This window comes from Schistocerca nitens, chromosome 8 (assembly GCF_023898315.1).
Source record: "Schistocerca nitens isolate TAMUIC-IGC-003100 chromosome 8, iqSchNite1.1, whole genome shotgun sequence".
NCBI lineage: Eukaryota > Metazoa > Arthropoda > Insecta > Orthoptera > Acrididae > Schistocerca > Schistocerca nitens.
The window spans coordinates 318,278,544-318,293,598 of NC_064621.1; the positions used below are offsets into that span (position 1 = coordinate 318,278,544).

Consider the following 15,055-nt stretch of genomic DNA (forward strand, 5'->3'; position numbering starts at 1 on the left):
GACCTCAGATGTTAAATCTATAGTGCTCAGAACCATTTGAACCATTTGTTTTAGTTGGCACGAGGATGAGCTGTCGCTAATTCGCGGGTCACAACTGTGATGTCGATATTATTGTCTCTTTGCGGTCTACTTTGGAAAGATAGGTACATGAACGTTACATACCTCCATCATCGTTACCTGAAGGTGGCACTATTTGTAGGAAGAAGTGTATAAGATTCCTTTGAAAAATATGCGGAATCTAAATTTATCCATTCCGAGACGACTGGGACCGACCTGCTTCCTACATCGTATTAGGCACGGGGATGTGTTATGTTTTTGTTGTTTCCATGTTTTTGTCCACCTCCAGTACATCCATGCTGTGCAAACCATTCTGAAGCGCGAAGAGAAGGATACTTTACACAATAGCACTACATACAGTATCAATGCCTTCTGTTAGCGTCTGACTCAAGGTATGAATGACTGCTGAAAATTATCTCTGCTCGATGTAACCAATTTAATCTGGCCCTTGCGATACTTACGGGAATGATAAGCTGATGGTTCTGGTGTATTCCCATATTCCTCACTTAAAGCTGATTCGCCCGCCACAAATTCCTGTCAAGTGCCAACCTTTTCATCTTAGAGTAGCACTTGCAACATACCTTCTCAATTATTTGCTGGATGAATACGCACCTCTGTCTTCCGCTACCATTTCGCCCCTCTAGAGCTCCATCTACTATCATGGAAGTTATTCCCTGATGTCTCAACAGATGTTTTATGATCCTGTCCCTTCTTCTTGTCAGTGGTTCTCAAAATGTTGCTTTCCTCACCGAATCTGCGGAGAACCTCCTCATTCCTTACCTAGTAAATTCACCTAATTTTCAAAATTCTTCTGTAGCACCACATTTCCAATTCTTCTGTTACCTTCTGTTCCGGTTTTCTCAGAGTCCATCTTTCACTACCACACAATACTGTGCGCCAAACGTCCATTCTCAGAAATTTCTTACTCAAAGTAAGGCCTGTATTTGATACTAGTAGGCTTCTCTTGACCAGGAATACTCCGTTTGCCAGTGCTAGCTGCTTTTTATGTCCTCCTTGTTTCGTCCGACTTCAGTTATTTTATTGCGTAGGTAGCAGAATTCCTCAACTTAATTTACTTCGTGATCATCAATCCTGATGCTAAGCTGCCCTCTTTCCTCATTTCTCTTACTTCTCATTACTCGTAGATCGGCCGGCCGTTGTGGCCGAACGGTTCTAGGCACTACACACCGGAACCGCGACACTGCTACGGTCGCAGGTTCGAATCCTGCCTCGGCAAGGATGTGTGCTGCCCTTAGGTTAGTTAGGTTTAAGTAGTTATAAGTCTAGGAGACTGATGACCTCAGATGTTAAGTCCCATAGTGCTCAGAGCCATTTTTCTCATTGTATTCGTATTTCTTCTTTTATCTGTCCATATTCTCTGTTCATATTCTATACTCATTAGATCGTTCATTCCCTCAAGATATTCTGTAATTTGTCTTCACTTTCAGTAACGATAGCTATGTGATCAGCGAATCTTATCATTGATATCCTTTCATCTTGAATTTTATTTCCGCCCTTCAACCTTTCTTTTGTCTCTGTCATTGCTTCTTCGATGTACAATTAGAACAGCAGGAGTGAAACACAAAGTCCCTATCTTACACCCTTCTTAATCCAAGCACTACGTTCTTGGTGTTCCGCTCTTATTGTTCCCTCTTAGCTCTTGAACATGCTGTATATTACCCTTCTCTCCCTAGAGCTTAGCCCTATTTTTTCTAGAATTTCGAACACCTTGCACTATTTTGCCTTGTCGGACGGTTTTTCCATGTCGAAAAATCCCGTCAACGTGTCCTGATTTTTCTTTAGTCTTGATTCCAGTATCAGCCGCAACGTCAGAACTGCCTCCTAGCGCCTTTACCAAGGTTATTTGGAAAATTACGAATTTGTGGTAAGAACTATGGTACCGAACTGCTGAGGTCATCGGTCCCTAGGCTTACGCTCTAGTTAATATAACTTAACCTAACTTATGCTAAGGATAATACATACAAACATGTCCGAGGGAGGACTCGAACCTCCAACGGGGTGAGCCGAGCGAAGCGTGACAAGACGCCTCAGACCGCACGGCTACCCCTCGAGGCAGGGGTTATTTGGCAGCTATGTTGAAGTGACTGACAAATAAAATTTTCAGCTTTTTAGTGTAGCTATTTCTGTGGTCTTTGTTGAAGAGAAGCGTGCTGATCACAGGAAGACTGGGATAGGGTTCCCTTGAAAACCGTACAGGAACTCAATTTATCCTTTCCGAGAAGACTGGAATCTGTTTCCTACACCGTATTGGGCAAGCCAATGTGTTGTGTTTCTTATTTTCCCCATATTTTGATCCACGGTCTTTCTAAATATTAAAAATTGCTTTGCTGCGACGGAAAAAAGAAATTTTGCGTTTCACCTGCTAGATGTATATACACTCCTGGAAATGGAAAAAAGAACACATTGACACCGGTGTGTCAGACCCACCATACTTGCTCCGGACACTGCGAGAGGGCTGTACAAGCAATGATCACACGCACGGCACAGCGGACACACCAGGAACCGCGGTGTTGGCCGTCGAATGGCGCTAGCTGCGCAGCATTTGTGCACCGCCGCCGTCAGTGTCAGCCAGTTTGCCGTGGCATACGGAGCTCCATCGCAGTCTTTAACACTGGTAGCATGCCGCGACAGCGTGGACGTGAACCGTATGTGCAGTTGACGGACTTTGAGCGAGGGCGTATAGTGGGCATGCGGGAGGCCGGGTGGACGTACCGCCGAATTGCTCAACACGTGGGGCGTGAGGTCTCCACAGTACATCGATGTTGTCGCCAGTGGTCGGCGGAAGGTGCACGTGCCCGTAGACCTGGGACCGGACCGCAGCGACGCACGGATGCACGCCAAGACCGTAGGATCCTACGCAGTGCCGTAGGGGACCGCACCGCCACTTCCCAGCAAATTAGGGACACTGTTGCTCCTGGGGTATCGGCGAGGACCATTCGCAACCGTCTCCATGAAGCTGGGCTACGGTCCCGCACACCGTTAGGCCGTCTTCCGCTCACGCCCCAACATCGTGCAGCCCGCCTCCAGTGGTGTCGCGACAGGCGTAAATGGAGGGACGAATGGAGACGTGTCGTCTTCAGCGATGAGAGTCGCTTCTGCCTTGGTGCCAATGATGGTCGTATGCGTGTTTGGCGCCGTGCAGGTGAGTGCTACAATCAGGACTGCATACGACCGAGGCACACAGGGCCAACACCCGGCATCATGGTGTGGGGAGCGATCTCCTACACTGGCCGTACACCACTGGTGATCGTCGAGGGGACACTGAATAGTGCACGGTACATCCAAACCGTCATCGAACCCATCGTTCTACCATTCCTAGACCGGCAAGGGAACTTGCTGTTCCAACAGGACAATGCACGTCCGCATGTATCCCGTGCCACCCAACGTGCTCTAGAAGGTGTAAGTCAACTACCCTGGCCAGCAAGATCTCCGGATCTGTCCCCCATTGAGCATGTTTGGGACTGGATGAAGCGTCGTCTCACGCGGTCTGCACGTCCAGCACGAACGCTGGTCCAACTGAGGCGCCAGATGGAAATGGCATGGCAAGCCGTTCCACAGGACTACATCCAGCATCTCTACGATCGTCTCGATGGGAGAATAGCAGCCTGCATTGCTGCGAAAGGTGGATATACACTGTACTAGTGCCGACATTGTGCATGCTCTGTTGCCTGTGTCTATGTGCCTGTGGTTCTGTCAGTGTGATCATGTGATGTATCTGACCCCAGGAATGTGTCAATAAAGTTTCCCCTTCCTGGGACAATGAATTCACGGTGTTCTTATTTCAATTTCCAGGAGTGTAGTACACATGCCTAAAAGTCTTATTGTATCACGTCATTATGAATAACAGCGACTTTTAACGAAAATCTTTGATTAAAGTCAAGCTATGTATATAGATAATCTTGACTACTGCTACGGCCAGAAGCAAGTGAGGTCCGCAGAACGTTGCGGCTGTAGACTTTACCTGGGCATGTAGAGGACGCGCTCCGCCACGACGAAGCCGACAGTGAGCAGCATGTTGGTGGCGGGCAGGAAGGGCAGGGCGAGCAGCAGCACGCTCAGGAAGACCGCCGGAGGCCGCTGGTGCTGCGGGAAGTCAGACAGGCGCCCACGTAAGACACTCTGCACCGGTGGTGCCCCTCAGCTCGTAGTTATTTGCCAAAAATTGGTTCATATTTCACAACATCTCCAAACGCTAATAATTTCTTACTGCCAGTTTCGACAATCTCATCATCTTCAGACATCATATATGGATTTACAACATCTGCTGTTGCTTCAAATAAGTTCAAAATTAACCTGCTTCTCACCGCTAGATCTATCAGCCAAAAAATTATGACGACCGACCTATTATCGATATGAAACTATCCAGGCGATAGCAGTGTCACCCGGCGAGGAATAACTGCTAGTGAGACACACGAACTGTGGATGTAGTATCAGTGAGCGTGCTGTCCGTGTGTAGAATGTGGAGGGCGTGATGTATCTGAGTATGACAGAGGGTAGATTGCGTTGGCCCAGGAACTCAGCACGAGCACAACATGTTGGGTATTCGAAGACTACTGTGGTAAATGTGTTATTGCAGATCTCGGGCGTCGTAGGATGGGCAGACGGGTAAAATTGGACAGGCGGCTAACTGTGGAACTAAGATCAGACTTTAATGCTGGTCAGAGTACAGGGTCGTCTGAACGCACAGTGCACCGAATGCTAGGAATGTGTCAATAAAGTTTCCCCTTCCTGGGACAATGAATTCACGGTGTTCTTATTTCAATTTCCAGGAGTGTATTTAAGAAAAAAAAACACTACGATTGCGACCATAACAAATATCCTCTTTCCACGAAAATAGGGAAAGTCCATTTTCTTTTAGTTTCATGAGCAAAACTGGTATAGTTTTTACGTTCGACTGCAGTCGCATCTCATTATTTTATGACGTCCAGGGAGATGTACCGCCACCGATCACAAATGGTCAGCAGAGACATGCTCACCGTATCAGGAATAAAAAGGAACTTCGACTGTTTTGATGCGAGAACTACCGATCACCGCTGAATATCCTTGTTATTTCGAAACCGTCATCGGAGTAAAGAAAAAGCGAGAATTTAAACTCATAAGAAAAAAATCTTTACTTAGCAAATTCTTTCAGCTTTTTGAACCAATTACATGATTTGAGAGTGTCTCTCGCGTTCAGAGTCTGTAAATAAACTGTCATGCTCGTGTGTATTTCAGACAGTCTTTTACGCCATTGGCACACATGTCGGGGAAAGAAATTCATTTAACGTTTGACAGCAAGAAGCTATAATTCAAGAGGACGTAGCTGTTAGTACTCTATGACAGGGTGTTTTTATCAGTGCGATGCTATGTCGGTGACGGGGGTGATTAAATGATCAATATAATCAATTTGCATATCAATTTGATATCAGAATTGCGCTACAAATCCCACTACCCTACTACTATCGGAAAAGACAAATTGGTGACACACCCGAAAGCAAACGATTGTTCACTGTCCCCTATTTTTTTATTTATTATTATTCTAATACCTTTACAATAAAGGTAGGCCAGGAACGGCCTATCTACGCCGCTCTTCGGCCACAGTGAACACATACAAGAAACAGAAAGACAGAAAAAGAAACAAAGATGCTGGACAAATTTGGGAGACAGACACAGTAAAAATAAATGAAGCCGTTCACGGGCGTATTGATTGGATAAAAAACGTTCATCATTGTACGCAACAGGGAAGAACGAGTTTACACACGTGAACGGAGGAGCACAAACGGAGAGACACTGAAGCACTGACGCGAAGACACACACGAGCACTGGCGACGACCTCCGGCGCGTGAAGATGCACTGTTCACGCACAAAGCCGGGGACCTGCCAAAGGGAAGAGGTGCGGGTTCACTGTCCTCTACTCGCTGAAGTATTCTTATAAAGGGTGTACCAGAACTTCAGCATAAAATTTCGGCGATTCTGCAGCCATACGTTGGGCGTATTTTGTTGTAAGCGACCCGGGACCTCCTATGGCTGGTTGGAGAGTAATTTCTTACTCTTTGTTAACAATTAAACTGATGGTGTTCTAAGTGCTACAGTTCTGAATGCCTACATCGGGCAGGATGCTGAAACATCGTACGTATTTTCATTAGTAATAGGTCCTATTTCTGCCACAAGGTGAAATTATAGTGCTGTAAGTAGTGAGAATGTGAAATATATCGTGTTTTAACGTTACTATACTGCATATCGCTTGGCGATGCATGTTGCTCTCTTTTGTGATCTGGCTATTGATGTAAAAGGTTAAGGAGGTTGAAGTTTTCTATGCGAAACCGTTTGGCTATTGACAAGTGGGACCGTGCACTGCTGGTAAAGTTCTGTCATCAGAACGGCAGCAATAGCACCGTGGCATTGCAGGGATATAGCCGACAGCAACAGTTGCGAAGAGGCTCCATATCAGTAAATGGGCTGAAGAATATGATGAAAAATTTAGAATAAATAGGTGAATTAGGTGGTGCAGCAGGGAGAGGGGGGACGGCCCATGCCCATACCAGTTCTTGATGGAGTTACTGTAGCTATAGCCGACCATGCTGTAGCTGTCTCACTGGTGTCGTCTTTCGTTAGTTCTACAGTTCAACCGGTTTGCCGTGTCCCTTGAATATGCAGGAAGTGCGCCAAATGAAGCCGCAAGATATGGTACAACGCCATGACATTGCCAATCGTTTCTTGGCACGCTCGGAAACGAATGATCCGTGGCTAGGGAATATTCTTTGGACGGACGAGGCATATTTTACTCTGTGTGGTGCCTTGAATACACATAATTGGCGCATATAAGGTTTTACTCAGGCACATGTCGTGCAAGAACACCCACTACTACCAGCTTATGTGACTGTGTGGTGCCGTGATGGTGTCTCATCCTCCTTTATTCTCGGTCCATTTTTCTTCGAGAAGACGTTACAAGGACCTCTGTGTGCAACATATGATTCCAGCTTTGCAGTAATACAACTGTGTCTACTCCACTGTTTTCATGAAAGACGGGGCAACACCTCTTGCTGCTTGCCAGGTGAAAGATCTGCTTCGAGACGCCTTCGGTAAAGACCTCATCATCTCTAACCATATCCTAACAAACGTGCCAGAGCGGCCGTTATGCTGTGCTTTACTGTTTCTCGCTTTATCCTACACCCAGAACACATTCTGACGGCTTACAGCACCATATTTTCACCTGGAACTATTATTTTTTTAGTGCATACTCTGAGAGCGTAAGTATTAATGGACATACCTGCGACGTTCGAGCGTCCTGCAATATATTCAGCCTGCACTGCACCACTGGGAACACTGTCCTATAATTATTGCCTCCAGGTATTTTTGTTTCGGTACTGCACTGACAATACCTGCACAACAATGGAAATGTCGACGGTGTGTGCTGTGTGTCTCGTCTGGAACACATTTGTTCCAGTCATTCACAGTACACGCTGTTGACAATAGTAATGTCCACTATACTCTCCTTTCTCGTGGTTGTGTATTGCTGGGTCTTGTCTCGGGTTTGTTTTTTCCAGCAGTATTAATTATAGGTTAATGATACACAGCAGTACGGACTGGAAAATTCGCCAATGCGTGAGGTCAGTAAACTCAAGTGTGTCACAATGACACTATGCTGAAGTGTTTCCTGCAGTGACAGCATCACGCTATACATGATCTGGGGGAGGGTATTCGCATTACTCTGTTTTATCTTCTGCTTTTCGTGATTGTGTATTACAGGATTTACCGCTGTTGTGAAGGTGTTGTCACAGGATCAAAGGTAACTGGCGCTACAAACCAAATATATCAAAATTGCATTATTATTCTGTCGCTGTCCACTGGAGGTCACGAGTCCCTTATACAAAAAAGACTCTGAAAATATTCGTGAAGAGCCTTCTAAATTGTATCGATTGAGTTCAAGCCCTCCCTATATAAAAATGTTTCTTGTAGGAGATGTAGCAGTAAACAACGATACGTTTATGGAAAAAATAGTTGTCTGTTGTATAGCATTGACTGTAGCAGCACAGCGGCGAAGCATATAACATGGCGTGCAGTCACAGATGTGAGTAAAATATCCCAAGTTCCACGTTCTGAACCCACCTCCTACTCCTATTTATTATACACGTTCTGACAGTACTGAGTGTTCAAGACGATTTTGAGAATTTATTCATAACTAAATACTACGATGTTTTTGGAATATTTGGTATGTTTTAATGACGGAAAACTCTCCGGCGTTTGTATTGTGGGTACGTAATGAACAAACATACGGAGAGAAACTTTGAAAGTAATTGACGACTATCCTCTCATAATCAGTAAGTGATACAACATCTGCCACCACGGCGAAAGCATTAAATTTAAAAGTGGAAGTACTAGTAAACTTATCCTGTAGAAATGAGTTTAGCATGTACAACACAATTTCTTTTCCTTACTGCAGAAAATTTCTATGATGATAAATCATGTACGTCACTACAAGACACAGAGTCCAGCAACTGTGGAAGATGCTGCTCATGGATTATAGCTGGTTTTAGTCACATCTGAACTATAGATTTGATAAAATAAACGAACAGATGCATCAGATACTGAGAGGAGATAAAACCCGAACGTTGTAAATATGGGTTCGTGTACGACTTTTTATTTGTCACCAGCGGAGCAATAATTGCGCTAAAACAAAGGAAAAGTATTTTAATTTTGATTGTGACCGAATATGAAAACAGTAATGAGTTTTCTAGTATTAATTTGCATATAAATTATACATGAATCATGCAAGAAGCTTAAAGTATGCAATGGTCGCAATTATGTAGTTATGACTTATATATTTGCAGATTAAAATGAAGTCGAGTTATTAGGTGGCATCGGACGGAGAGCTATGCTGTTTACAGTTCAGTAAATGGAAAACAGATAAAATTATTTTTCTATAGGACATCAGCTGGATGCAGAGGAAACGTTATTTGTTTTACAGATTTGTAGATTATGGGACGCGGTTTTTAAACTAACATAAATCCAACGACGTGATAATCTTACGATGGACCAGGCATGCAATCAAATTATTTCAGTGGCTGCTCCTGTTGCAGTAGCTGACGTGATTGCCTTCAGAGCTAGGGTAACAGATATTTGATTCAGAATTCTTGAGATGAGAATAAGTATACAGTTCATGAGATGAACTTGTTGTGAACGAAGCCTGACGCCTTCAGATTGAAATTTCTACATGTTAAACAATAAGCTTTCTACCTGTGGCACACGACACAACTAATACGGTATTCCAGGTCACTGTTATCGCTATGTGACAAAAACAGATAGCTGAGAACTGTGGCAGTTATAAATAAACAGAGTAAAACATTGGAAAGTGCTAAGTAATTAACTGATGACTACTTTCTGTCGGAACTTCCACCTTAGAATGGGAAAAATTGTGAAAAGCTTTCTCAACAGCCTAACTAAAAAATTAATGAAAGAAAACGTCTCTCGAATATGGATAAAATTATTGTATATATTTGTATGGAATGTCTGTACAGGAAAAGAGCTACCCAAAACCAGACCTCAGCTGTATGATGAACTTGGCTTTACCAGAAGTATTACTATCAGCGTAGAAGACACATTTAACTTACGTCTAGAAAGGAAGAGTCTGTCATTATTAATTGATTCAGTAGAGTGGACCATTTTCAAGTTGTGAGTGGATAACACTATCTGATCAAAGGTATCCGAACACGCCCACGTAATGGGGAAATGTTCACTAGATGTCACAATAGATGGACGCGCCAGTATAAAAGAAGGCGGGCGTATTGTATTGCCGGTAAAGAAGCACGAACAGCAGATAGGGATCTTCTGGAGAGCTCAGTGATTAAGAATGTGGATACATTATTGGGTTTCACTTTGAGTAACAGACGCATTATGGACGTTTAGGCCTTTCTCAATCCACCCAAGACGACTGTTAGTCAGGTGCTTGTGAACTGGAAATGCAAGGGAACAACCACATTTAAACCAAGACCAGACACACCAAATGTACTGAAGGGCAAGGACGATCAAGCGTTGCGGAGGGTGAATTGCAAAGTGGTACCATAAGCGCAGCTACCACAGTTGCAGAGAGCAGGGAGCCAAAAACAAGATGGTGCAATGATCAAGCAGCTTCTTATAAGTTGCATATTTCTGTAATAAATGCTACTTTAGGTGGTGTAAAAAGCGAAGCCACCAATCAATGGATACATGAAAACAACTGATTTGAAGCGAAAAATCACGGCATATCCTAAGGCAGTTCTACGGAAGAGTTTGAGTTTGGTGAATGGCTAGAAAACGATACCTGTGATCGTTGCATACGACCAACGGTGAAGTACGGAGGTAGGTGGTGTTTCAGTGCGGAGGTGTTTTTCGTGGTTATGCTGTGGTCACCTTCTTGCGCATGAGAAAACGCTAAAACCGGAAGAATATGAACTCATTTTACAACATTGTCTTATGCATATAGCAGAAGAACAGTTCAGAATCTGTGGTGTCATCGCCAGACACCACACTTGCTAGGTGGTAGCCCTTAAATCGGCCGCGGTCCGTTAGTATACGTCGGACCCGCGTGTCGCCACTATCAGTGATTGCAGACCGAGCGCCACCACACGGCAGGTCTAGTCTAGAGAGACTCCCTAGCACTCGCCCCAGTTGTACAGTCGACTTTGCTAGCGGTGGTTCACTGACCACATACGCTCTCATTTGGAGAGACTATAGTTTAGCACAGCCTTCAGCTACATCATTTGCTGCGACTTAGCAAGGCGCCATATTCAGTAATTAGAATGAATTCTGAACAGAAAATATTGTGCATCATGTACCGTCAAGAGCGACGTTCATCATTAATGGATTAAAGTTAACTATCAAACTACTTACGTCCGCTTTCTGAATTATAACTCCTTGTCATGTTCCAGACCTAACGCCAGTATAGTTCTTCCCTCCTCACGAAAGCCTGCGTGAGCTAAAACGCGTTCATTTCGGCCTCCTCCAGTAACACGGTGTTGGCTCTTCAGCCAACACAACAGAATTCACGACCATATTAGCAGGACAAATCTCTATGCCATATAGCAGGATATGCGAGCAAATGGTTTGTTGACAATAGCACACCTGATAATGGCTGCCATTTCTAAAGTCCACATCTTAATCGAAAGGAATATTTCTGGATGCGTTAGAAGGTCTAATTCGTTCCAGACCCCCAGCGTCCAACATCACTACCTGCCTGATATCGAGTCTTGAGCAGGCCTAAGAATGACGTGCCGTTCCTCCACAGACATACACACATTCATACTTATCACTGAAAATATCTCCAGTAGATTTCGAGCCGTCATAAAGGCAAATGGTGGGCACACACACCATATTAATGCCGAATTCTAGGTGCCCAGATACTTTTCATCAGATAAAGCACTAGAAGACGGTAATGGGTACTAAGTACCGGAAAAACGCTTGTCAAACACTTTTTAAACTAAATATTGGCAAATGGCCTTCAATAACCGAGTAATTAATTCAACCTATTTTAGTACACTGAAAAATATAAATATACACCACAGCTGTAACTTTCACATCTCTTCCTCAGGGCAATCGGAAATTCTGCATCGACAGAGAAAAGACACAATGAGAGTCCATATTAGAAAGCTACCCTTAGGCGGCACAGACTATTATCAGATGCTTAAACGCGGAAATCGATGCGGAAATGCTGCTTAATGGAACATGTTAAGCCATTTCCGTTTATATGAGAAAAAGTACCACCACAGCTGTATTTTGAGAATGCCTTTTTTTTGTCACGCGACTAGTTATGGTAGAACATTACCGCCATTCTCAGGCCCTGTTTAAAAAAGAACAGTAGCCCAATGCCAATATTTGAAAACTAAACATCTTTCAAACAAAAACATATAAAACTATGGTACTCTAATGTATTAAATGAAGTAACCTTAAGGCAATATTCTACGAAGTATCAGTAGAGCACATATGCCAATATCTCCTTTTTTTCGTCCTGTTCTAGTCCAGAGATGTATAAGCGTATAAAACATAAACCCGAATCACAGTCATAAAACGGACGAATGTCGTCATATGTAAAAACAAAGGACATCTATAAAGGCAATTTTCGCTCGTTACAAACCAAATTATTAAAAAAAACACAATGTAGCTCGGTTATAAATTTAATAAAGAGTCCCAAATATCGGGTATGAAAGATCCAACTAAAAATGTTCGTTAATGTTTAAAGACCTATGCCAAAGGCGAATACCTCATGTAAGCACCTAACGGCAAAAGTACAGCCAACCTGGTACTGGTCAACTATGGACTCACTGGAACTGTAAATGAACCATAAAATTTTGTGACAACCTATTTTCAAGAACTGAAAAGGTCCCCCTTTCAAAGCCTTTAACAATTTTGTGCCCTTAAATAAACCATACATACCAGGCCTCAAATATTATGTTCACCATTGCACCCTTGTGTGATAATCACAAACATCTAACCGCAAGAAACAAAACTAAAATACCCAATTTAAGCAGTACATCCCTGAATATTAAAAACCCTTCTAGAAATAAAACCTAGTAAACCGAAAACACATTTGGATATCTACAAGCCAACTGCTACAACTTAATTATCTCAGTGTTGGGCATGCATCTCGTGGTCGTGCGGTAGCGTTCTCGCTTCCCACGCCCGGGTTCCCGGGTTCGATTCCCGGCGGGGTCAGGGATTTTCTCTGCCTCGTGCTGGCTGGGTGTTGTGTGCTGTCCTTAGGTTAGTTAGGTTTAAGTAGTTCTAAGTTCTAGGGGACTTATGACCACAGCAGTTGCGTCCCATAGTGCTCAGAGCCATTTTGAAGTGTTGGGCATGGGTGCCTAAGACAATCTGGTACCCTCTGATCTCTAATCATACACGATAAATAAACATGCTGGCCAGCACACCGTCAGATAAGGTGTAACAACAATAAAAAATGTGGTACAATCCCTTCTGAAACATCCATTATTTATTACCATGACTGTAAACCATAATACCTGAAACGTCACATGCTTTTGTATACCGATGTAATATATATAGAGTCAAAGGGAAAGAAGAAATTCAAACTAAACCTTGACCTCCATGATACCAAACCGCCAAGTATCTTGCAGTAAGAAGTAGAGTATGGGCAGACTAACATAACCCATGATAAAAATCTATGGCCTAAGTAGACACAGACAACTTGACAGTGGTTCCAACCCATTATCCTAGTCGCATGAGCAGCATGCCATGAGAAGAACTACTAACCCTAATAACCCCTATACGAACTCTGGAACTTACAATGTGTTACAGAACAAGTACCCTTAGTAATCATGATACAACGGCTGGTAAAATATAAATTACAGCTGAGCTCTTTATCAAAATTACACAGTGATGGTAAGACAAGAACAAGCAAAATACCAAATGATTCACGATTGTGACTATTTTGTCCACCTGTTATGTGGTATTTTGCTGGTTCTTGTCTTACCATCATGGTGTAATTTTGATAATGAGTTCAGATACTGACAAATGTCCTCTATTGCTACTTCGTAAAATATTATCTTAAGGGTACTTCAACTAATACACTTTAGTACCATAGTTTAGTGTGTTTGTTGTTTTATAATTGTTTAGTTTTCAAATACTGGCATTGTGTTATTGTTTTTCGGTAATCAGGGTCTGAGGATGGCAGTAATGTGCCGCCAAAAAAACTCGTGTGACGGAATAAAGACATACTCAAGACACATCTGTGGTGGTACATTTTCTCATATATGTCATCAGCTTAAGTCCGTCGTCCATGCAATAGGATTGATGTCCACAAATCGAACATTTCCGTTTTGCTGGTGGTACTGAAAAGTGAGCGTGTGGTGTCAATAAGCTGCTACTACAACTGGCCGTATCAAATATTGCAAACGTGAACTGACGTCTGAAAATCAGTGATAGTGGCACTGAAATAATTTGTAATCTACAAACTCGTAAGAAAACAGTACAAATTCACAATGAAGACATAGAACCCCTTGATGAGATTTTGTGTTTGGCACTATTGAAGAAAATGTAGAATCTATTACATGTTTTTCACTGGAATTAAAAAAAGAAATGAAGTTTGGCAATGCATGTAGTCAGAAGGCAGATATGCTAGTGAAGTTCTTTGATGGATTCTAAGAGATATATAAAAGAACGAAAGGATATTAGATAACATTAGGAAACATGCAGGAACACTATGGACGGTTATGGAATTAAACAAAAATACTTTGAGGGGAATGAGAACGAATATATGGAGCTGTGCATATCAAACTGTTGACCAAGAAGCCCTATAGCATAGTATTTTGAATAAATTGATACCTTCTTTCACTGTTGCACATGCCACTTGTAATATTTTTAACGTGACATGTCTTTGATCTTACGACTTGTGACTCCGGGCAATAGTGCGACTAAGAATACTATCTCCCTGAGGCGCTTCGTTCTGTAACTGGCCTGTGTAGCATGAATAGATGTCGCCTGCTGTAGTTGACAAGGATACTGACTGCTTCATACATCCTTTGTGCGAGTTTTTATGGATCAGCCAGTGATCCTCCTTAGTACATTCTTGACGTGTCTAATACATAACGCACGTAACGACATCGCTAAGCATGATAGTATGTACCTGCGCATCCAACACCCACAATATCACTATAAATTCCTACTCAGAGCTTACTTTTTATTGTACTACACATTAAAGTCTCTTCGAGTTCCATTCACTGATGGTGCATGTGATAGTCTGGATGTACGCCTTTGTTCGAGCTTGAATTTATATTTAGAAAACGACGTAGTGGTCGTGTTGAAGATGGCAGTTAGTGTTTATCGTTTTAGAAATGGTATAGTTTTACGCACAATCATATTTCATTACAGTGGGTATCCAATAGGCTTCGACTTTTGTCGAATTTGCTTTATGCTAATGATCTGCAGTTTTATTTGAATTTCGGGGAAGAATTTGCCTACGAGGAGGAAAAATTAGTCCCATTTTCTCGTGATACGAGCCTTTTTGTTA

General features: G+C 42.9%; 1 protein-coding gene across 1 annotated transcript in view; it reads right to left on the reverse strand.

Annotated features, from left to right (window-relative positions):
* LOC126199544 (protein O-mannosyl-transferase TMTC1-like) overlaps positions 1 to 15,055 on the reverse strand; it is a 648,409-nt gene that overhangs the window by 165,491 nt on the left and 467,863 nt on the right. The window contains exon 10 of the mRNA XM_049936465.1: positions 4,040 to 4,161. Within this exon, the coding sequence (XP_049792422.1) occupies positions 4,040 to 4,161 (122 nt within the window). The remainder of the gene's footprint in view (positions 1 to 4,039; positions 4,162 to 15,055) is intronic.